Source organism: Cryptomeria japonica, chromosome 7, assembly GCF_030272615.1.
Source record: "Cryptomeria japonica chromosome 7, Sugi_1.0, whole genome shotgun sequence".
Classification (NCBI taxonomy): domain Eukaryota; kingdom Viridiplantae; phylum Streptophyta; class Pinopsida; order Cupressales; family Cupressaceae; genus Cryptomeria; species Cryptomeria japonica.
In genome coordinates, this window is record NC_081411.1 from 481,588 (window position 1) to 506,785 (window position 25,198).

The window sequence follows — 25,198 nt, forward strand, 5'->3', positions numbered from 1 at the left end:
GAACTATTCAGCCAAAACGCCATTTCCAAAATTGTCTTGGGTTGCGTGCATTGGTGTTGATGCTCTCCAATTGTAGTTTCAAGGTATTGTTTTGTTTGCTTATGTCATACACTTCATTAGCTTCTGATTTGGCATGATTCTATTGGGTTTTGAGAGAGTTACAAGTGTTTTAGTGGGTTTCGGGATGGTTGGTTCTGCGTTTTCCTTGTATCTGATTTCAGAACAGCAAGTAGTGTTTTTGGTTAGAGTGTGTTAGTGAATTCTTGAGATATGTACTTCATTCTATCTTCTTTCACATCTCTATTGTTGTAAGAGTTGCTTCAGTAGTACTGACCAATTCATTCTATGTTGCATTTCCCGCAGAACAAGTGGAAGAGGATGGCTTAGCCGCCTGTATGTTTTGTAATTCAGTTTTGTCCTCCCACTGAGCAAGTGGTTGAATGATATTATCCTCCCGCTAAGATATGTGGTTGAGTGATGGTTTTAAGTAAAAGTCCTCCCACTCCATAAGCGGTAGAGTGATTTGGTCTTGTTATGCTCTTGTTGCCTTGGCTGGTTTACCGTCAGGTTCTTGTTCTTCATCCCGCTGAAAAGTGGAAGGGGTTGGCTTGCCGCCTGATATTGTATTTGCATTGTAATTTCCAGCAGATTAGTGAGCTAACGAACCCCTTATCACCGTATGCTCTCACCTTCCCACATTGGACACTTGGTGATCAGAAAGTGAAAGGGTTACTTTTCAGTAGCATTGGGATTATATTTCCTAACTTTAATGGGTGCATTGTACTATTTGTTGTGCTTGAAAACCGAAAAAATAAGTGGGAATATTACACTTCTCGAACCAATCATAGACATCAAATGTTCTCAATTTTCACCTTGCCGATATTTAACAAATGTAAATGGGACCATGTCCTCTTTTCTGGGTCATGTCCTAAGACTTTACAGTTTTAGTTCTTATCAGTCTAAAACTCTTCATATTGGGTGTGTTAACCATTTGACAGCTTTTCTCTCTGAGCAAGACATGTTTAGTTATAGTTTTTGTAAAATCTGAGGATTCTAAGTATTTTTATTAGTCTACGTAGGTCATATCCATACTTTCACACCAAAAGATAAGTTCATATGCCAGAACCGCTCTCCCCCAATAAACCCTCAATTTTGCAATAAAAATAAATAAATAAAAAGATAACATGAATTATAGTTTTCACCTTATATGACAGAAATTAAGGCAAAACATTTATTTAAGCCACAATGAAAGATACATAAACTGAATATAAATTACATAGCTGTTGTCCCAAGACAAAAAATAAAATAGAAAACATGGAAGTCAAACAAAAAAAGAAAAAAATCACTTACATGAATCCATTTATATCATCACGCTCAGTGGGCTGGTCCTTTCCACAATGAGTGCACCAAACCATTGTGTTGAGGGGGCCAAAAAAATTTAAGGGTCCCTCTTAATTTAATACCTGTGAAAAAATATCATTGGCTTATATAAACATATGGCTATATAGGTAAAGGTAAGAGCTTGAAAACAGAATCTGAGCTATCATTCTGCAGCATCAATGTAGACTGAATCACATACACGGGAAATTATTAGGAAATATATCTGTCGTGCTATGTATGAAGAAATTAAAACCTGCTCATGATTATAAAATTAAAAGGAAATGATGCAAATGTTCATAGCAACACTATGTTGCAAATGGAGTACCCAATGGCCGTGACTCAAGCCTCAAATAGACATCATTGGAAAGTACGCATTAGTCAACACAAACCCTTCTTCCATAGAATTACTACAATGCACCTTTATATATTTTTGGTGATAGCTGCATCTATTTATCAAACTTCAACACATTATTTAGGACTGATACAGTGATTTAGGACTTCCGATATTTTTGCTTTTGTTGTGTGTTTTGTGGCCTTAGGTACTGTTGATGTGTTTTTCATGCACATGCGAACACAAAATAAAATACCTAAAGGTACCTTATCCTCTCTTGAGCAAAGTTTCCCGACTGCTGAAGATCTCGCCGAAGGATCAGTCGAGGCAACTCCAAAGTTCTTGTATGTAGGTTCTCTACTTGTGGATAAGCTCTTTGTGGTATGATGTGATTTTGCTGGAATCACAAGGGGACTTACACTTGATGACTAAACGTCTGATTTGCTTTGAATAATGCTGGAACACAGGATTTCACTAGCCTAGATTTTTGAAAAAACGAAAAAAGGATGAAGGCGAGGGAAGGATCTAATTCTGACACTAAGAATGTAAGAGCAATGAATGATCTTTGATGAAATTCTAACTAAGTCTTGTTTTGACATCCCAGGACCATCTCCACAAGATTAGTGCGATCTTCGGAGGAAAGTTTTATGATGTTCAGATCATCGCTACAGGCATTGACACCATTAGGCTGATACATATCAGTGAAGAAGCGACAATTGAAGTTAAGCTTAAGCTAAATGATTCCAGTTGACTACACAAGGCAAGTCTGCAATCAACAAACTGCTAGTAGTATGGATATACAAATTTCACCATCAATCAAACACATTTCTTCCACTCATCTAATAACATGAAATCAACTATGAGAAGTATAGAGACCATGCAAATTGTTGAATCGACCCATAGATTTCACCATTTCTTCAATAAATTTTTACAAGTCTTTTACAACAACATCTTGGCAACAATCTTTGCCTTCTCTTTCTATTCTACTTTAATTGCAATTCTATCAACTAACTATTCACTATTTCTAACTATTCACCTTCTAACTACTGACTAACTATTATCTATTAGCTAACCATCAGCCTTTACAAATGAGGAGCCAGGGCTTATATAGCACCCTCAATACAAATCGATGGCCCAGATCAACTTGAAATCAATGGCCGAGATTTTACAATAAAAACCCTAATTAGGGTTTGTTACAACAAACTCAATTCTGGCCAATGAAATAATTGCATTATTTGGACACGTGTCTTCTCTGGAATGTTCGACCAATGGATAACCGAGGTAGGTACATCGAAGTTTGTGTCATTTTTTATGAGTTAGGTACATTGAATCTGGACACGCTGAGGTGAACCAACCCAACTGGAGGAGTGATGACTGGGATGCCACCTTGTCTGACACTTGGTTTATGCTCAATTTGGTGATGCTGAGAAGCTAACTTTAATTAACTCTTCTGAAACTATCTGCTTCTCCAATGGACCCTTGCTTTAACCTTTTTTGTCTTTGATGTGCAGGATGGATGGTGTACCTTTCCTTGAAATGTTGGACTGGAAGATGTCGTCCCTGATGATGCTAGACTGGAGAAGGTCATCCTTGTTGATGCTGGACTAGAGAAGGTCGTCCTTGTTGATGTTGGACTGGAGAAGATCATCCTTGTCATGGTCTGGTCTTGTGGAGGTCGTCCTTGATCTGGCCTGGTCTTCTTTCATCTGCAAGAAAAACCATAAGATGATTAAGGACACATAATATATTTATTCTAACATAGCATTTTATACCTTAAATCATCAACAACAAGACATCAAAATGAAGTTTGTTCAAGATTCTTTCCAGGGACAAGCCCTATAAGAATTTCCCCCTAGACCCTCTGGAAGGGTCAGAAGCGAAATTTGCATTCCTGGCTCAAATTGTTCTCACTTTGCAACCATACTTGCTTAGATACATGCCCAAGGACGCCCTCATTCTCAACCAACACCAATCTTGATGCAAATTTGGGGCAAAAGAGAGGTTTTTAAGAATTTTGCTCTCGACCCTTTGGAAGGGTCGGGAGCGAAATTCACTTTTTAGGGCAAAATCTATCATGTTTCCTCTCCAAAATACCTTCCAAGGCAAGCACACACTAGTTTTCCTTCCTCCAGAGCCCAAGGATCCACGCCTTGACTCTATCATGAGCAATTTGAGTGAAATTGGGAATTTCGCTCTGGACCCTCTGGAAGGGTCAGGAGCGAAATTCACCTTTTAGGTCACAACTCTTCATTTTCTTCACTTCAATTCATCTTGCAGGGCAAAGTAACATCATTTCAACCTCAACTACGCCTTAGGACTCCTATTCTTGACTTGACACAAGGAGGAAATAGGTAGATGAAGAAATTTCGCTCTGGACCCTTTGGAAGGGTCAAGAGCGAAATTCACCTTTTAGCTCAAAATTCACACTTTTGAAGGTCAAACATCTTTCCAAGGCATTCCAAATAGCTTTTCTCACCCTAGTCTAGGCCTGACTTAGCACAAAATTTGGAGGATAAGATGGTTTTTAGGATTTTCACTCTGGACCCTTTGGAAGGGTCAGGAGCGAAAATCTTATTTTAGGCTTATTTCCTCATCTTTTCAACTCCAACCCACCTCCAAGATCAAGGACACATCACCTCACTCCTATCTAGGTCATAAAAACCAAAACTTGACTTGATTTGCAAGGAAAAAACGGTGATCCTAGGAATTTCGCTCTGGACCCTTTGGAAGGTTCAGGAGCGAAATCCTCATTTTGGCTTCAAAATTTGCATTCTTGGTGACTAAAATCCACTCTAAGGCAATCCAAATGACTTCTCTCACCCTTGTCCAGGTTTGACTTTGCTCAAATTTTGGAAGAAAAGATGGTTTTTAAGATTTTCGCTCTGGACCCTTTGGAAGGGTCAGGAGCGAAAATCACTTTTTAGGCTCAATTCCTTCACATTTGATAATCATTCAGAAGTCAAAGTTATTTCTAAGGACCTCTCCCATCAAAACTCACCTTAGTCAGCACTAGGCTTGGCACAAAATTGGGAAAAAAGGTGATTTTGAGAAAATTCGCTCTGGACCCTTTGGAAGGGTCAGGAGCGAAATTCTCATTTTGAGCTCATTTCTTCAACTTCAATGATTTCTAGCAACTTGAAGTCACTCTTAGGGACATCTCCTTCTTGATTTTACCTTAGCCCACACTTGATCTAGCACAAAGCTAATAGCAATGAGAGGTTTTGAGAAAATTCGCTCTGGACCCTTTGGAAGGGTCAGGAGCGAATTTCTTGTTTTGAGCTCATTTCTTTGTTCTTTCAACCTCAATCAACTTCAAAAGGCAAGGACACACCTTCTCACTCCCACATCCAAGTTATAGAAACCCAAGTTTGAGTTGATTTTGCTAAGAAAATAAGGGTTTTTAGGAATTTCGCTCTCGACCCTTCCGCGAAATTCACTTTTTAGACCAAAATCATCACTCTTTCAAACCCAATCTTCATTGCAAGGTAAAATCTCATCTCTCCTCGCCCTAGGAACAAGGTTTTAAGCTCAAGCAAGGTAAAAAATATAGGCTTGTAAGGAATTTTGCTCTGGACCCTTTGGAAGGGTCAGGAGCGAAATTTCTTTCCTTGGCTAGAACACTCATTCCTCAACTCTTTCAAACGTCCTTAAGGGTTTCAATATGCCCATTCTCTCTTTCAACATACCTTGGAAATCAAAATTTGGCCAAATAAGGAAAGAAATGAGGTCTAGAAGGATTTTCGCTCTAGACCCTTTGGAAGGGTCAGGAGCGAAAATCTCATTCTTAACTTGATCCTTCATCTTTTCAACTCCAATCTTCTCTGGAAGGTAACAAAACATCATTCTTCACCCAAAAACAAGGTTTGTGGTCTAAGCAAGGTCAAAAAATAGGCTTGCAAGGAATTTTGCTCTGGACCCTTTGGAAGGGTTAGGAGCAAAATTCACCTTCCTGGCTAGAATCCTTCATTTTTTCAAAGCTTTCAAACATTTCCAACGTCCAAACATGTCCACTCTTCCCTTCAAGATGCCTTACAAATCAAAATTTGGTCAAATAAGGCAAGAAATGAGTCGTAGGTTGATTTTCGCTCTGGACCCTTTGGAAGGGTCAGGAGCGAAAATCACAATTTGGGCTTGATTGCTCATTTTTCAAACTTCAATTTTCTCTTGGAGGCAAATATAGATCGTTTTCCATCTAAGGAGCAAGGTTTCAAGCTAAAACAAGGGAGCAAATGAAGTTTATAGGGAATTTCGCTCTGGACCCTTTGGAAGGGTCAGGAGCGAAATTCTCCTTTTGAGCTAAAATCTTGATTCTTCAAAGCTTCTAACTCCCTCTCAAGGCAAAAGCATACCCATTCAACCTCCATCAAGCCAACGCCTAGCCAAAATAAGGAAAAAAACAAGGGTTATAAGGATTTTCGCTCTGGACCCTTTGGAAGGGTCAAGAGCGAAAATCATGTTTTGACCTTGATTCTTGATTTTTCAAACTCTAATCTTCCTTGGGAAGCAAACATAGATACTTCCTCATGCATCTCCATCTTGATCCTGACTTTGGCTAAGGGAGAAATTAGTGTTTTCAAGAATTTCACTCTGGACCCTTTGGAAGGGTCAGGAGCAAAATTCACATTCTTGGCGAAAATCTTCACCTCATCCACCTTTACTCACCTCCTAAGGTTAGAACATGTCAAGACACCCCCAAACATGCCTTAGAAACTAGGAAATTGGTCTTGACAAGTGAGAAATTTAGGTGTATAAGGATTTTCGCTCTGGACCCTTTGGAAGGGTTAGGAGCGAAATTCCTAATCTTTGCCAAAATCCTTCACATTTTCACATTTCCTCATTCAAACAAGCGTTTTTACCTTCATTCAAGCTTGGGAATGCGTTAGTTCTAGGTTTTGGTCAAAGTAGAATGTCTTGTGGAGAATTTCGCTCTGGACCCTTTGGAAGGGTCAGGAGCGAAATTCGCTTTGGACCCTTTGGAAGGGTCAGGAGCGAAATTTGACATTTTGGTCTCTCCGTCAGGATCATTTTATGGAATATAACATTTAAGTATATCTTTCTTATACTTTAAGTTATATATTCCATATATACTGTCAGGATGTTTGAGAGTGGTTTCGGACCTCCAGGAGTTATATTGCAAAATCTAGTTTTTGGAGGATTCTTTAGTTTTCCAGACTCAGTCAAATTTCAGGATCAGGGCATTCCAGACTTAGCCAAATTTCAGGATCAGGACATTCCAGAAAGCCAAATTTCAGGGCATTTGAAGATCAGGATGACATTCCAGACTTCATCACTCACCAACTTGACCTAGCTCGGACCACTCACCAAGCAAGACACAATTAGCAACAAGAGCAAAACCAAGCCCTAAGGAAGACTCTCAAAGAAAACCTAACCCGAAGCCCCGCAGACTCACCCTAGCTCAAGCAAAGCCTACTATCCAGGTGATCCCCCTAGCGACACTCAAAAAGTAAAGGCTAACAGACAAAACTCCAAAAGACCTAGAAAACAAAACCCCACAAAGCGAAAAAAGCAGGGGTCCCCATTTGCAATGGGGTGATGTGTGAATACGTCACAACAGGTACATTGATGAATCTTTTAATCAATGGTAAATAAACAAATGCATAAACAAACAGTTAAAAAACCCTTTTTGACATTAATAGCAAATGAATTCTCCAATGTGATTATTTCCTAGAGTTGCCCAATGGGCAGCAACATGAACTTGCAACAGCAGGAGAAATCACCACATGATGGGTGATTTTCCTATGTTTGAGAGACGCAGCTTCCTCCCATGATGTAGGTTTTGGGGTTTTGACTCGTGAATCTAGCTAAAGTTTCTAGCTATACTCACTATCTCATTTAAATAAATATGCTTATCGAATGAATCTACGTAGGGTGGTGGTGTTAGAATTTTGCTAGGTTCATCATCATCCGAGCACACATATTCTATACCCCAAGCTTCTGATTGGGGTGCAATTAATAGTTCTTTTGTACATGACTAAACAACCTACTCGCACTTGGTCCCTTTACTTTATACAGCCCATCCTCTATCATTTTTTACAACTGCCTAAATGTCCTACATAAATGGTTCCTCCACTGTGTAGCCTCCTTGGTGTGTGGTGTGTTCATTCACATTGTGATTTTCGCACTTCTACTAGGACAAGTGTGACTTCATGTCTCTGGTTCCATCGTAGTCTTGTCACTTTGCTGCGAAATAGTTGCCCTCCATAATTTTGTGCTATTAATATTGTGTGAAGAACTTGCTACTCTATCTACCATGCACCTTTACATACAATACGAGTCTACTCCATGCTAATGGTTTTGATGCACTTTTCAACAAGTAGCATTTTGACCCAAATTGTTAACTACTTTAGAAGACTATGCTGATATGGAGTGAGGTGAGTAACTTACGCAATGCTTCTTAGAATAATTGAAGGTTGAAACAATGAATTCCAAGTTCCAACTCTTTATGGCACCTTTAACAAAGGTCTCAAAGATGTGCATTCAAATGGTATCCAACTACCATAAATGTTTTAAGGGTTTCATGTGTCCTCTCGACTACATCCTGATACTTAGTCCAATGCTTTTGACGCATGCTAAACAACCAATCAAGTAACTTCTCTAGCAATTCCACAAAGAACATACAATGGATCAAACAGCACTGTCATGTGCCACATTGATATGATGTGCGGGTGCCTCCTAATGCAAAAAATCCTCAACCTCACTTGCAAACCACTAACAAACTTCCGTGTATGTGGCTTTTAACAAGGCATAACTATAAACAATGCATGGTTCATGAGAGGGTCTTGAGAATGGAACCCAAATGTTAGCTAGAAACTCCATGTATGTTGATGACCTATTGACTAGCACTTAATCAAATGCCCATGTGTGTTGATAACCTATTGGTTAGGACTTAGCACTTAATTAGACTCGTGCATTAGCACATCAGTGCATAGGATTCTTCACTTGAGGCACATGAGAGTCTTAGTACCCTCAAACAGATCCTCTAATGTCCCTTACTAGGTTTAGGCCGGTTTTAACCATAATTAATCTATTTCAAAGTACTGATGACTTAAACTATTTCAAAGTACTGATGACTTAAGCTATCTTGATTAAGAGTAAAGGCTATCTTAACATGAAGCAGATCTGTGATATTCTTTCTTTAGTCTATCAAGTACTAGATAATTTAATCTTATTCCAGTTCGTCTATAAATCATTTACATATTTTTTAATTACTAGTTTTATGGATTATTATACGTTACTGCAGAGCAGTTTCTAAAAGATATTACATTAATTATATTTGTTGTATTAATATCTGTTATTGTATAAATATCCTAATTAATAACTCTTATATTATTCCTTAGTGATATATATATATGTTGACAATGATTTTAATATTTCCTAATAACCTATTATTATTACTACTGCTGCCTAAAATATTATTAGTGATGGATATATTTAGTGGCTGGTAGTGGGAGACAGATCTGACGCATGTCAGATCTGGTCTGCCACTTTCATGAAATTATGTATTCCTATAATACATATTTCAGACTGTTAATATTATTCTGCATAAAGAAATCATTGGGATTCATATACTAAGCATAAATATTAAGCACACCACCATGCATGCCACCGGAAATAAGCATGTCCTGCCTGTGACATTAATAATAGTTCTGATCTGTTTCAATCCTTCCTGATTGATGTCTAATATTTTGTACCAAACTATTAGATAGATAAGCAGATTCACTGATTAATATATCTATATTTATGTTTGAAGTTTCCTCTAAGTCAAATGCCTTATGCAATGGCTGTCAAGAGCGTTATTACTGAATTAGAAACAAGAGGTAAGTTCTCCCGATATTATGCCTATGGTTTTTGCTTACTGATAGCCATCCAACTGAATGAGAAAATAAGAATATATCTTCCGACTGGAATAGAATTAATATCCTCCCATTTAGGAATCGACAGAAATATAAAAACTTCAGACACAGTATTGCTTCTAAATTCTTTCATGACTTATCCACAACATTTATTTTGATCAAGTAATTAGTTTATACCAATTTCTCCACCTGTCGATTTTTGTCAGGCCAAGGTTGATTTCCTTAAGGACCATATTTGGCTTGTAATACGATATTCAATCTAAAATTATTATCATACAATATCCTCTGCATCTTCTGTCAAAGATTATTCATCTCTACCTTAAGTGTATGAGAGGGGTGATTACGTATGATTCTCTTCTACGATGGAAGATTGCTTAATTATAACCGCCACCCTAATAGTTCCACAGTCAAGAACCCATTGCTGGGTATATATACTGCTGTGATAGATACTCCGAAACCTCAATTGCACCTTCATACAACTCCGTGGTTGAGATAGTTCTACTAATTCCTATTCATTCACCTCCTCCCTTCCTTCCTAAGAGATCCTATTTTCGATAGATATATAGTAGTATCTTACCAAGGAATTAAGGGTCACGACTTCTTAAAAGAGTCGTGTCTTACCTGCTGAGTCACGTCCACCTCAGATGGACATCTGCCTGGGTCGTGACCACCTGAAGGTGTGCATACCCAGTGCGATTTGCCCCAAAGACTTACTAAATATGATAAATACTAGTTATCATTACTTTGTAAATAATATCTCAATTAAATAATTAATCAAAATATTATTTCCTTAATTTAACCAACATTGAATAATTAATAATCAATTTAATAAATTGTTATTATTAATATCAAAAATTAGAAATCATAGTGTTACCCCATTATTTGTTTTGAACAAAATAATGTGTATTTAATTTTGTTTCACTCATTCGGTTTGATCCGTCTTTAATCATGCACCTTTTGTTCCTTTATGATTCACCTTTTCTGCCCCATTGAACCTGTCGGTTGAACCTGCGAGTTGGTTCAAGGTTCAAGGTTCAACCAGTCCCCTTGCGCGGGTCACGGCTTTGTAATGTTGGTAAGTGAGCAAGTGTGAATGTGTTAAGTCGGTCTTGAACTTGAACTTTGAACCATTTCTAAATTGGTTCAAGGTTCAAGGTTCAAAGTCTTCCTTTACGTTTGTTAAGCGTCTTCGCTCGTTCCCGGTGTTGCGTTGAGCCGCAAGTTGAGAGTTCTTTTGTTTTTCTTCGGATTGAACTTGAACCATTGAACTCCTTGCGAGTTGGTTCAAAGTTCAAAGGTTCATTCCAAGTTTGGCCCCGAGGACATTAATAACACTAAAGGTGGCGCGGCAAAAGGAATATTCTCGACATCTTATAATTTAAAATTCTAAATTTGGAAAGAAATCATGAAAACGTAAACCGTTTGTGCGGAGTTGATGTGTAATTAAGAAAGTTGTCAGGTTCCTATCAAATCATTGGTTATCTCACACATTTGAATGAATCATTATGAGGCGTGTGCAGATGTTACTCAATTGTTTTCCATTTCTTAACATGTGAATTCTCGAAATTGTGAAAGTAGCAGCTGTTATTGTTGAAGGAGCAAAAGACGCCGAAGGTAATTTCAACTCCATACTTTCGAGGGTTTCACAGATTTCATGGTGGTAACAGGTGAGTTTTGATAATTTCCCTCCGTTGTGTTACTAGCTCAGAAGATCAGTCAGTGTAGGAAAATTCTTTTGTTTTGGAATAAAATTTTGTCCTGATTAGGAACTGTTTGATAAATGTAAAAGTGGCCATTATGAGGCCGACTCTTCCAAAACTTGGTCGCACATCATGCCTAGTTAGTATACTTCCAGAGCTGAGTGACACCTCTTTGGCCCAAGCTGACTTGGGAGATTTCTTAGAAAGAGCTAAAAACCCTGGGGCAGATTCGACGATGGAGAGAATAGTTAGAAGTGGCCTGATTGAAGCTATTGCTTTCCCAACTATCGCTCCTTATCCAGATCTAGTAATAGCATGTATGAACAGATATGATGCTGATAGCACGTGCATTAGGACCAGCGGTGGCGAACTGTTAGTGGAAATTAACAGAGAGACGGTGATGGCTGCAATGGGAATCTCTCATAAGGAACCGTAAGAAGACTAGTCAATTGGAACCTCATATGCGTTTTTCTCTGAGAAGAAAAGCACATACAAAAGCGTCATTGCAAGGAATTGGCCTCTGAAGGTTCAGAAAGGGGGGTCCCAGTTACCTAAGCCTCTTACCAGAGAGCATTTCATCACAGAGGTGCGAGATATTGTCATATTGTTAAATAGACTTAAAGGGAACTCGCACTCTTTCTATTGGGAGGATTGGATGTACTTCTATATTCAAGTGTTGGTAGCTGGTGAGAAGTACCTTGATTGGGCGCAGGTTATTGCCGAAAGATTCCATGAGGGTTTGAGCAACTTTGTTGGAATGTCTAGCTTTTACATATCCTCGTATTTACTCTATATATTGGCCTGTACCAAAGAATGGCAAGAATTGCATAATGACCCTCGGGTAGACGGCATGAAGGTTTATGATTATTACACTTACCTGCAACAACAAAAACATGCAAAACATTTCACTAGATGGAATGATGTTTTCGCGGGAAGGCTTGCCTTTGAGTTGCAGGGAGACATTAATAAAAGAATGTCAGCCAAAGCCATGGAGCTGATTAGCATATATGGAAGCTATTTCATTCAATTTCCTAGATTTAATTATATCCGAATGGGGGGTTTTGAAGGTGAACCATTCAAATTGCCAAGATATGCTTTTGACAATTATGTGCTTATTGAAGTAAGCAGACAGTTAGCTCGTATTGACAAAAAGTTAGGAATGAAGGATAAATCCGGAGTTGTCTTCCGGATTGAACTTGGTTACTACAATTGTAAATTTGTATCTGATGCCTTGAACCTAGAATTAGAGTTCAAGAAAATGAATTCGCAGCCCTACATTGCCAGGCGAAAGTTTGATAGCAGGGGATATGCTGTAGAAAATCAAAATGTTGATGACCATTTCTTCCATGAACCTCAGTTAGAAGATTACTGGTAAAACTGTTGTGATGAATTTGAAGTGAGGAGGAGATTATGGTCAAGATTCACTTTATAGCAGGTTATTACCATGAAGCTGCCCATTAATGTGTTTGGAGTACAAGAAGAAGAAGGGGAAGAAGTATTGGATCCCGAATTCAATGAAAGGGTTCAAGGGCAACCTATTCCTGAGATTGACTGGGATAGAAGGGAATGTTGGGAAAAATGGTGTCTCAACCTTGCATTTATGCGAGGTTACTATTTATAGTAAGTTTTTATTTGAGCACGAAATGGTGCGAAACTCTCCCTGAAGCTTCTGGTTGGCTAGATAAGCATTCCGGTAAAGTTGCGTCGCAAGGTCACAGCTAGTTTTGAAGATATTAAAGTTTTCGTCTTGGAGGGGTGCAATAAAATGTTTAAACTTAATTTTGGGGACTTTAGAGGCTCCGAAACGCCCTGAAAAGTTGCCGTAACCGGCGAAGCGGTTACGAGGTGATAGAGCACTTCGCGAGCTTTCCGGCGCTTCAAACGGTTCGTCAATCGGACACCCGGTTCTCAAGTTATGGCCTCCGGAAGTTTGTACTCCTGAAATAGGAAAAATAATTTGTATCGAATACATAAATGAGCTGTAAAAGGGAGCGACACGTGTTGATGTGTGCTTTAACATGTCATAGGGCATCTAGAAGGGAGATAAGGTCGGCTACACCTTATTGGGTGGTTTTAGCCCATGGTTTTGTAATACCGTTTGACGGTTTCTTGTATTGTATCTCCTATTTATGAGGTGTGTGAGATAGAGGTTGTGTGTAAGAGTCTTATGGCTATTGAGTTGCCTCTGAATCTCTGATTAGTGGTACTCCTGCGAAGAGCTTGCTCTGCAAGTATGTTGTAATCTGTTTTGATTGCTGAATAAAATATTGAGCTGCTTTTGGAGGGTGGGGTTTTTCTCCCGAAAGGGTTTTCCCCACGTAAATCATTGTGTTGTGGTATGATTGCTATTATATCTATTTCTATTTTCTGTAACTGTTGTAATGATCTGAAAAAGTTTTGCATTACCCTCCTCTCAAGGTTAGTGTAGGAAGTTGTTTCCGCTACTTAACTTCCTTACAGGGAAGAGGAAAATATTCAAGCCAAGTCCTTCAATGTCATAAGAAGGACGGAGAAGTAGTTAAGAGATCGAAAATTTAGAAAGGAGTCGATTGTCACTCCTCATGAATTAACAGTTGGTCCACTTGCTATAACTCAAATTCCCATTTCCTATAACAAAATTGTTGATGTTGCAGGTGATACAAGGTCTATTATTGGAGAGGTTCAATCCAGAAGATCAAAGAGGTCCCCATTGAATTCTTCAGCAGTTCGATTTACTCGCTCAAGGAGCAAAAAGAAGAACAAAGAACCAGTAGCGAATCAAATTGTTGTGGACTTGGATCCAAGCGAAGAAACCCAAGTGATCATGGATCAACAAGTGTTAAACAACCCTTCGGTAAGCTTAGACACCTCCACCACCTAAAGAAACTTCCAGTACTTCTCGATGGCTTGGAGCTTCAATTGGGAAGAAACGCAACATTGTTCCTATTACAATCCGCATGGAGGATATGGTGAGTAAATGCCTTGGGAAAATATCTAAACCCAAGAAGCTCAAAACACGAGCAATGATGGAAGTTGATGATGAAACGGGTCATTGGATAGCGGAAGTGGCTAAGCCCATCTCAGATAGAGATCCAGAAAAGGCCACAGAGAATGATTTTATGGTTGAAAAGATCGACCTGGGAGTTGCTTCAAGGGTTGTAGATGCTAAACATTTAGAATCATCCACAAAGAGAATGATATCAAGGACCTAGAAAGATGAAAAGGACAAACGGGAGCTGAAACAAGTTGTCACCCAGATGGCAGAGTATATCAACGCCATACATCACCGGAGTCCTCAGCCCCTAACACAGATGGCATTGTCCTTTGATCCCAAATCACCAGTGAATCAAAAACTATTAGATCAAGTCCAGAGAAGCCGCATGATAGCTGAAGTATTTGATGAGTGGCTTGATTCTGTAGTGCAGTAGGGTACGGACTACATTGCTAGCCTGGTCAAGGTATATGACAACGCCATAACTATGAGAAAAGAGTTAGAACTAGAAGCTATTGCATGGGAAAAAGAAAGAACCAAATGGGTAGCGGTCTTGGCACAGATGAATGATGTGCAAAAATTTGGCGTTATGAAATTTCTAACTGAGAAGCCAGTAGAAAACCTGGATGACAACGTGATGTATGTGTCAAAGAAGAATATTGAATGGAGAAATTCTATCATTAAGCAAGGTCATGAAGAATCTGCCAAATTACTAAAAGGATTAAAGGAACTGATTGATACGATGCAAAAGGATCTAAAATGCATCGATATACAACTCTTGAAGGAGGATGGATAGACAATTGAACCTGCGGCAGATATGGCCAAAATCTTCCAAGAAAGAGTGCAGCTTGTTAAAGAGACAAAGTCTCTAACCACAGACGACTTTTCTAAAGTGGCAAGGATAGAATCGATGCTAACAGTCTGCTTTGATCACTTGGAAGCGCATAAAGCAAAAGTTATGCAGGTGAACATGTACAATGAAGTTAAGTAGCGCATTCTACACATTGGACTCCTACAATATCAGGATATCCTGAATTTCTCAGCCGCACATTTGGAATGGCAAAATGTGCCTGGTACTGCGGCAAAACAGGACAAAGCTTCCTCTTCCACGATGGAGTCTTGATCGGCTTATGGATGAGCTGTCATCCTATTTACGGCCTTTGTTCATTTAAAGTTTTATTCAGTTCAAAACAAAGAGTTTCTTTTAACTTTGGGGTAGAGTTTAGAAGTTTAGGGTTATTTTTCAAACGAACTATTGGCCTGGGGGCTATAAATGTAATTAAGCAAGATTTGTTTAAGGTCCGAAAAACTTTGATTTTAAAACAGACTTAATTTTCTTTGAATTTCAGTGTAGACATTTCTAGTACATGAATGGAATGATATTTTGATACAATCTTCAAATCTGTGTGTTTGAAAGATAGAGCAATCTCTGTTGGGATGTATGCTTATGTGCAAAATATTTTATTTCATTACCAGTTCTTTCTAAGTCTGTGAATTCATTGATCTTTTTTTTTTAAGTGCTACATTGTTGTTTAAATGATTCTGATCCCCCTTGTCCTGTGAGGCATGAGTGAGTATCGATCAGCATTTATGCTACATTGAGTATTCTTGGTGGAATAAGTTTTTATATTGAATAGATATGTGCAGGAGTAAAGTCTATGAGCTTTACATTTATTGATAATCATCTTGTAGCATTCTTTTGTGTTGACAAATGAATGTGAAAGCCTTTCTCGCTTTCTAGTGAAAAGTGTGTTTCTTTTTTAGTTATTTGCATAAAAATTCATTGAATATCTTACGAGGAGCTGCACTCTTATGCAGAGGGTGAACCGAGTTTATAGATATGTGCAGGAGTAAAGTCTGTGAGCTTTACATTTATTGATAATCATCGTGTAGCGTTCTTTTGTGTTGACAAATGAATGTGAAAGCCTTTCTCGCTTTCTGGTGAAAAGTGTGTTTCTTTTTGAGTTATTTGCATAAAAATTCATTGAATATCCTAAGAGGAGCTGCACTCTTATGCAGAGGGTAAACCGAAACTCGGTTCACCCAACTGATTGGTTCATTTGCTTTTTCATGAAGGGTATGCATGAGTCATCATTTTAAAATATATAAATATTAAAGGAAAGGCAAATCTGTTATTTCGGATATTTCTAGTAGAGACGTGTATCTCATTAATATCAGAAATTAGAGTACAGTTATATAGATATATTTTGAATATTTTTGGAATATTATTATTATTAATGAATATTAATTAAATAATAATATTTAATAAATAAATAAATATTTAATCATTTTAATTAATCCTTCATTAATAATTTTTAAATTAAAAATAATTATTTCATTTAAGTTTTATATATATAATGATTAGAGAGGGGACATGACATCCACACACTATTAAGTAAACCCTAGAAAAGTAGTCATAAACACATATGCATGAAACAACTCTGTATTATGCAGAAGTTATCAAATTATTACAATCATGGGATTTACATATAATTTATGTTGTGCACTGGATTCAACTGCCTTTGGATTACTTTAAATCTAACCTAGCTTTGTTATATACTTGGAATTTATTTGTAAAGCTTATAGGTTCATATTTCCATGGCTTCTCCTAAAAGCTACCTAACAATATTGTTCTAAACAATCCATATTTACATGTTACTCAAACATCAGCCTTCTAGAAATTTTATCCTAAGTTGTGCTTTGTGCCTAATTACAGATTAAATACCCTTGACTTGAAATACAAGCTTACATAAAACTGGTTTGAAGGTGTGAAATACAGACTTACTCAAAAGAGATTCCAACATTGCCCAAGCTCAACTAGGCCCAATTGTAGATGGAATCATGGAAGGAACTAGGAAAGCTAAACATAACATCTAGCAACATAAAAGTGAAAGCATGTTTTATTTCGAAGTATGGCTATGATAATGCAAGATTTATTAATGTGTTTGGGAAAGATTGCCTTACCTTGATGAAAATCATGTAGGCAAGCAAAATCATGCAAAGGATAGCCTGCAAGACAAAAGGACAATTACATTGTCAATTTATATGACAATATTTGCTTTTGCTTTAAAAAACAAAATTTCATAGTGCTTGTCATTGGCAGTGTTTCTATGGTGAAACTGCTAAAAAATGCTATACACAAATTGCAATTACTTCATAGTGCAAATAAATTAACTAGAAATTAAAAAAATGATTTTGAGAGGTTTTACTATTGCTTATGTTTTGAGTTGCCAATGAGGAGTCCTTGGTTTGCGCTAGGGCTTACAAAATAACACTATCATTTTGCTCAATGACAAGTGATATATATCATTCGTCAAATTTAATCAAATTACCAAGAAAAGACAATTTTGAAAAATAGAAGCAAAGTTATTGACCAAATAATTGAATGTGGTTGGCTTTGCATGCTTCCACTAGGCCACAGTAAAAAACATTGTATATCAGCAAATAGAGCCTTCAATGTTTCCTTCCAATAGCAAAAACACCTTCAACAATGCCTTCTAACAGCTAAAACACTTTATACAGTGCCCTCTAACAGAAATAAAAACAATTTCAACAACGGTTTCTACTTTGAAAAATGCGTCCAGCAGTGTTATACACTAAGAATGTGAAGAGAAGAAGATTGAGAGCTATTTTGGGAGACTGGAAACAAAACTTGTAGTCAAGGAGGAATAATGGAAGAGGGAAAAAAGGAAGGAAAAAGCATGTGCTTTGATACTAATATAGACCCAGGAATGAAATGTAAGTGAAAGTTTAATAAAATGAAATGGACAAAAAATAAAGAAGAAGATAATATTCAACGTGACTCTTATCTCATTATTGAGTCACATATGTATACAAACATACATAACCACAAGGGAGACTCTTCAGTTCATTGATGACTATTAAACTTCTGTTGTCTGTGGATTATTTACAATAAAATATAACCACCAATATTAAACTGCTGAATATCAGACTTAGAATTAGGAATGTTAATTATCGAGGAGAATCAACTTAATCGTTACATCTTGAATGTTGTAGAAATAAGCAAAAAAAATGCTAGAAGCACAATAAATAGCTGAATAATTATATTTTCTGATAAAACTGCAAAAAATTGTTTTGAGCAATTGATACAATAAACTCACATATAATTTAGCCACGACTTCTCCTAAGTCAAGTAAGAGTTTACCAATTGTTCAAACCACTCTAATTAGGGCTTCATCTGTGGTTTCTCTTGGTAGGGGTAGGCCTCCAAAGAATCGAAAGACTCAATTGGAAATTGATGCTGGGATTCAGCAAATTTTGTCTCTTTCTCTTGGTGTTGGGAAAGGGAAGCATTCGGTTTCTCTTAGTGACGCTATGAAAGGAAGTGGTACTCCTAAGGGTAAGAGGAGTAAGAGGTCTATTATCAGTCCTGTGACTAGGTCGGGGGCTGTGAAGCGTAATCTTCAAAGTAGTTTTGGAGAAGGAAAACCTTCTCCGTCTAAAGGAAAGAGGGGAGCCTCAGTCTCCCCTCGAGAGCAATGAGAATTATATCTTGGAATGTTACAAGAGGCACTTAATTAAGTCCCAGATGGACTTAGTTAAGTATGATATTTTCATGTTGCAAGAGACAAAATTGTCAAAGGAGTCTGCTGATTTGGTTTTTTCTTCTTGGAGAAAGTGGGAATTCCTCTCCTCTCCAGCTTGTGGTGCGTCAGGGGGTTTGGCATTTCTTTGGAATAACTATAACATTGAGGTTGAGCTAGTTGCTTCTACTGTAAACTGGATGTTGGCCTTAGTTAAAAGCAAGCTTTCGAAAGTTAAGTTTTGGCTTTTTAATATTTATGCTCCTTCTGGTATTCAAAGGAAGACTAAATTATGGGGAGATCTTAAGAGAATTTCCTCCCCTTTAAGACATAGTCCCTTTATAATCTTTGGGGGGGATTTTAATGCTATCACTGACTTGGGAGAAAAGAAAGGAGGTATTCTTCCTAATAAAAAAATTATGGAAGACTTTGGGATGTTCATTAAGGACATGGGTCTTTTTGATTGTCAGTTTCAGAATGGGATTTTCACATGGACAAATATGCGACGAGATTTTTCTCAGATTGCAGAAAGGTTAGACCGGTTTTTGTTATCAAATGTTTGGATTGATTCAGAGTTCGAATTTTTTTCCTCTATTCTTCTAGTTTCAGGATCAAATCATTTTCCAATTTCCCTATCAATTCTGGAAGATAAAGCTCCTTTTAAGTCACTTTTTAAATTTGAACCTATGTGGTTTAGAGATTCTTCGTTTTTGCCTTTGCTCAAAAAATGGTGGAGTTCTGCTCCTTATTGCTCTGGATCTCGAATGTTTCAGATTGCTAAGAAGTTGAGATTTTTGAAATTTAATATTAGAGAATGGAATATCTTGCATTTAAAGAACATCTTTCAGGAAAAATAGAGGATTCAAGATATGATTGAATGTCTTAATTCACATGTGATTCAACATGGTATGGTGCCTCTTGTTTTTAATGAACTAAAATTGCTAAAAGTAGAGCTTGAAGAAGTTTTGTCCAGAGAAGAAATCTATTGGAGACAGAAATCGAGGGAGATCTGGCTTTCAGATGGTGATAGAAATACAAAAAAATTTCACTCTTCAACAAAAATTAAGAGAAGTAAAAATAGGATATCTTGTATTGAGTGTCCAAATGGCAGACTTTTAACAGAACAGGAGGATATTGCTTCAGAGGCAGTTAGGTTTTTTAAGTTACTATTGTCTTCGGAGCATGGATATCTTCATAATAACATTTCTTCTAATATTCCTTCATTGGTATCTTTAGAAGATAATAAAATGTTGATGTCTCGTTTTTCTTTGGATGAAGTTAAGAATGTTGTTTTTGCAATGAACCCTGATAAGGCTCCAGGACCGGATGGCTTTACTCCTTTATTCTTTCAGAAATGCTAGGATTTTGTGGGAAATGATGTTTTATTGGCCCTTGAGGAAGCTAGAAGGAATAGGTCTGTTTTGAAAGAGCTCAATAATACAATGATTGCAATTATTCCTAAAAAAGAGGTTACCAAGACATTTGGTGATTTTCGCCCTATTGCTTTATGTAATACTTTGTACAAGATTTTTACCAAGGCTATTTCTTTAAGGTTGGCTAAAATTCTACCTAAGATCATTTCTTTAGAACAAGGTGGTTTTGTTCCAGGAAGGGAGACGGCAGAGGGAGCTATAGTGGCACATGAGGTTCTGCATTCTATTTCTACTCAGAGAATCCCGACCATGATCCTCAAATTAGATATGATGAAAGCATATGATAGAGTAGAATGGGGGGCATTGTGTGTTGTTCTACTTAAATTGGGTTTTTCCAAGGCATGGGTCAAATGGATTCGTGCTTGTATTTCTTCTGCAAGGTTCTTAGTTCTAATTAATGGCTCCCCTTGTGGTTTTTTCTCTTGTTTTAGGGGTTTGAGGCAGTGGGATCCCCTGTCTCCTTTCTTGTTCATTCTTCTAGCTGAAACGTTCAGTTGGGCTATAAGAGCCGCTAAGTTGGGAGGGCTTTGGAAGGGAATTAGGATTCAGAATGTTCCACAAAGCATTTCGCATTGCTTGTTTGTAGATGATACCTTGTTATTTGGTCAGGCCTCTTTGGGTGAGGCAAGAGTGATAAAGAGGATAATACAGAATTATGCATCGTTTTCTGGTCAAAGAGTCAATATTGATAAGTCAAAGATTTTTTTCCTTCATGCTTCACAATTGGTTCAAGATAGATTGAAGATTTTTTGGGGATTTGCATCTGGAAATCTTCCTTGTTCTTATCTTGGTATACCTTTCTTCATTAAGCAAGATAGAGTTGAGTTTTGAGATAAGATCATTTCAGTTATCTCTAGAAGGATCCTAACCTGGAATCATAGATGGTTATCTTTGGCTGGTAAGATTGTTCTTATTAAGTCTGTCCTAAATGTTGTTCCTATTTATCTCATGTCTGTTTTGCAATCTCCGAAAGCGGCTCTTGTTAGTTTTCAAGATACTCTTAGGTCCTTCCTTTGGAGTAATAATAAAGATGGTAAGAAGAAACTCCCTCTGGTAGCATGGGATAAAGTTTGTTTGCCTAAAAACCTTGGGGGTACAGGCATTAGGAGTCTAGAAAGTCAGAATTTAGCCTTAGGTGCTAAGTTGGTTTGGAAATTGTATGAGAGACCATTCTCCTTTTGGGCACAAATTATGTTTGCTAAATATTTAAATAACGGACCAAGAGAATATGTTTTTCAAGTTTCTAATTTACCCTCTGGTTCAGCTATTTGGAATTTTCTATGTAAATGTAGATCAATGATTTTGCCTCATCTCTCATGGATTGTTCATAATGGTAGAAAGGTCAGGTTTTGGGAGGAAGTTTGGAATAGACATCCCCCTCTAGTGAACTCGAGGGATTGGTCTCCTTTAATTTCCACTCTTTCTTCCCTTTGGGGTGTCTTTGTGGCTGATTATTTTGAAATTGAGTATAGTGGGAATCTTAAGGTGGCAAAATGGAAATCAATTGAGTTTTTAGATATTGATCAAAATGTGAAATTGGAATATGAAAAGATGTTGGCGGAGAGAGTAATAATTTTCTTTTATGCTGACAATGAGCTTATCTGGACAAGGAATATCTCTGGTAAGTACACAGTTAAGGATGGCTATAATTCTCTCTTGGTTACTAAAGATTTGTCTACTTGGCCATACAAGTTGTTTTGGCATATGGCTTGCCTCCCAAAGGCTAGTACTTTTGCTTGGTTAGCAGTGCAAGACAAGGTCCTTACAGGAATGAGGTTGGACAGGTTGGATATTACTACAGTATTTTCGTGTGTCTTTTGTAATAAAAATTTAGAATCCTCTGCACACTTGTTTCTTCATTGTGATTTTACCTATGCTTGTTGGCAGTGGTTGTTTGAAAAGCTTAATCTATCCTTTGTTATTGGTAAGGATCTCCTTTCCCACTTTAAAGCTTGGCCTCTCCTGTTTGCCTCATCTTTCTATGCATGTCTTTGGATTATTTCTCCATCTATTGTGATTTGGAATATTTGGTTAGAGCGTAATAATAGGATTTTTAAACAAACAAGTTCTTCCTTGGCTGAAGTTTTATTGAGGATTGAATCTTCCATCTCTGAAGTTGCTTTGTCTTTTATCTATAAGAATTTGGAAACCCTTACCTCTTTTTCTCATTGGGATGGTAGGGTAACTCGAGTTTGGAGAATGTTATCAATCTTACCTTCTCATGGATCTATTTTAAATAAGACTAATGCTATAAGTAAGAGAAATTTTGTTTGCTGGAAACCTCCTCCGCAAGGTCACTTTAAATTGAATTTTGATGGTGCTTCTCGTGGGAACCTTGGCCTGGCAGGGGCAGGTATAGTAATTTAAGATCATAAGGTAAGATTTATTCAGGCTCGTTGTCATGCGATTGGTTTCAAGTCTAACAATTGTGCAGAATTCTTTGCTTTGTCCTTTGGTTTGGATATGGCTATATCTTTGGGAATTAAGGACTTGATAATTGAGGGTAATTCTATGGTTATTATTCAAACTGTCATGAAAAAGAAGTCGAATTGTTGGCAATTACAATATATACTTGATCATGTTTTGCAAAAATTAGACTTTTTTTATTCCTTCTTGATTTCCCACTGTTATAGGGAAGTGAATAAGATTGCAGATTTCTTGGCTAACTTAGCCATTGATAGTGATGCTAATATGCGGGAGGTAAGTGTGGATGAGATCCCTTCCTCGGTTTTGGAATATTTGAAGTAAAGAAGGGCATAGTTGTAGTCTTCATCAACCTCCTTTTTTGGTGTGGCTTTTCTTTGGCGTGGGTTCTGCTATGCTTGATCACAATGTTTATTTTGACAGGGTGTCTGATTATGGTTTCATTTCTGCTTTGTGGTATCATTCTAACTAGTGGTTGGAGAATTGTGTTTCATAGACAGGGGTGGTTCAGACTGGTGTTTTTTGGCAGCAATGGATAGGCATCCTTCAGTGATCATACTTTAATCTTCCTTCTATATGCTTCTATTGGCGGCTTCCTTTATATCTAATGCGGCTTATGTAATTGGGATGGGTTTTTTGATGTACTATGCCAATGGGCATTTGGTATTGGGTAGAATAGGCTTGTGTTACTTAAGCAATACTAAAGGGTTTTCTTACTGGTTCTTTCCCTTTAGTGCTTTTTGAACCAGACACTGTAAAAAACTTCTAAAATTTAATATAGTTCAGTGGTTCTATCCACTTTTATCAAAAAAAAAAGAAAAAAACTCACAATATTATAAACAAAAAACAACAACAGGGACAAATGCTGATTAATTGCTATTTTTTTGGCGATTTATGCCATCATTGTCTTTGCAATAGTAATTGAGCAATGTAAGAATTAAGAACGTTAATTTAGAATAATAGACTTAATCGTTACAAGAATGCTGTAGAAATAAGCAAAAAAATGTCAGAAAGTGCAATAAATAACTAAATAGTTCTATTTTCTTAGAAAATAGTAAAAAATTGTTTTGAGTAATTAATACAAAAAACTCACAATATCATAAACAAAAAACAACTGTGACTAGTGCTGATTAATTGCTATTAACACATGTTGGAGGTAGTGGGATGGCTCTGTTGTTGGTTGTGGTTCAAAGGAAATTGAACAAACTAATAACTTAGATGCTTGGGGGCATGGCGAAATGCACATTTTTGTGATGTCATTTAAATGCGGTGACTAATTGCTTTAGATCCTTGGATAACTATTAACATTAAGAAATATGGGTGCTAGAGGGGGTATTGTGTTTTGGTTTTTAGCAAAATTTGTGAGTGACAGTTTGGACTCGCTTGTAGTTGAGTACAATTATATGGCGGTTAGCTGTCTGGTTTGTGCTTTACTTATGTATATTGTGGTGGCTGTTTCAGAAACCTAGCAAAGGAGATACATACATTACATGCTCAAGAATTTTGAGCAACTTTCATTGGAAAATTGCCTCAAGAGACCGTGTTTGTAAAAAACCATAAAGAGATATCGTAAGAAGTGGTCACGGGCGATATCATGGAGCTTGAAGAAGTGCTTGATGCAGTAATATTGGACAACTGTGCGGTTGTTCGTCTGGACCATGATTACGTTCTGCCTGTCAACTTACTGTTGACCGAAGATAAGTTGTAGAGGACTTTAAAGTTTGTGGGTTTGTTCCTAAACACTCAAAAGCAAATCCATTGGCTCATTGCTGCATGTCTAAGCCCAAAATCAATTGCAAAAAATTCAGAGCAACAAAATGGCAGTCACAGAAACTGATACTTTTTCACTTACCTATTCCCTTTGCTGAAATGCCTTCTTACCTTCGACCAATGTTTCAGATCTCCTGTATCATCACCACCATTAAACCAAAGTGGCGAAAATAGCACTTGAAATGAATTAACGCAAAAATTAAGAAACCTACCATACGAATGCCAGAACCCTGCGGCCTTGATGTTGACATTAAGAAGCATGTACCTACACGCGCAGGACAAATATTAAAAAGTTTCCTTTCATTTTTCCTACTCCAAGTATCTCGTGCAGAGTAAGTATTTTATATTTTTGCTAGGATTGTTGTTTGACCTATCAAAACATTACATTAATATAATAGATTAGAAGTTCTAAATTATTATAGAACTTCTAATCTATTATATTAATGTAATGTTTTGATAGGTCAAACAATAATTTTTTTCAAAATATTTTTAAAACCCTAGCAAAAATATGACTTGTCAATGAGAAAAAAGAAAAATTAATAAAAAATTAAATATAAAAATAAAATAATTACAAACTATGGTATATCTTTAATTCTTATTTGTTGACATAGTTTCCAAAATCTCCATTAATTAAAAAGAAGTGAATGAAAACATTAGTCTCTTGCCTTAAAGGCGGGGACTAACAATCAACTATCATTTCATGGTATCAAAGCAAATAAATGTTTTGGTGATTTTTTTACTAATAAAATTTGTAGTTACATGAAGAAGAAA

The 25,198-nt window shown here is 37.1% G+C and overlaps 1 protein-coding gene across 7 annotated transcripts in view; it reads right to left on the bottom strand.

Annotated features, from left to right (window-relative positions):
• Positions 1–24,782, bottom strand: part of LOC131029413 (uncharacterized) — an 85,786-nt gene extending 61,004 nt beyond the window's left edge. The window contains exons 1-4 of one of the 7 annotated variants that reach the window (XM_059207817.1): positions 24,640–24,782; positions 24,510–24,561; positions 17,221–17,265; positions 1,351–1,463 (exon numbers count right to left, since the gene is read on the bottom strand). In XM_059207817.1, coding sequence (XP_059063800.1) covers positions 1,351–1,415 — 65 coding nt within the window. In that variant the 5' untranslated portion in view covers positions 1,416–1,463; positions 17,221–17,265; positions 24,510–24,561; positions 24,640–24,782. Of the gene's footprint in view, positions 1–1,350; positions 1,464–17,041; positions 17,130–17,220; positions 17,266–24,509 lie in introns of all 7 variants that reach the window. The other 6 variants (XM_059207819.1, XM_059207821.1, XM_057959887.2 and 3 more) reach the window with 6 other exon arrangements.
• Between the last annotated feature and the right edge of the window lie 416 nt (positions 24,783–25,198).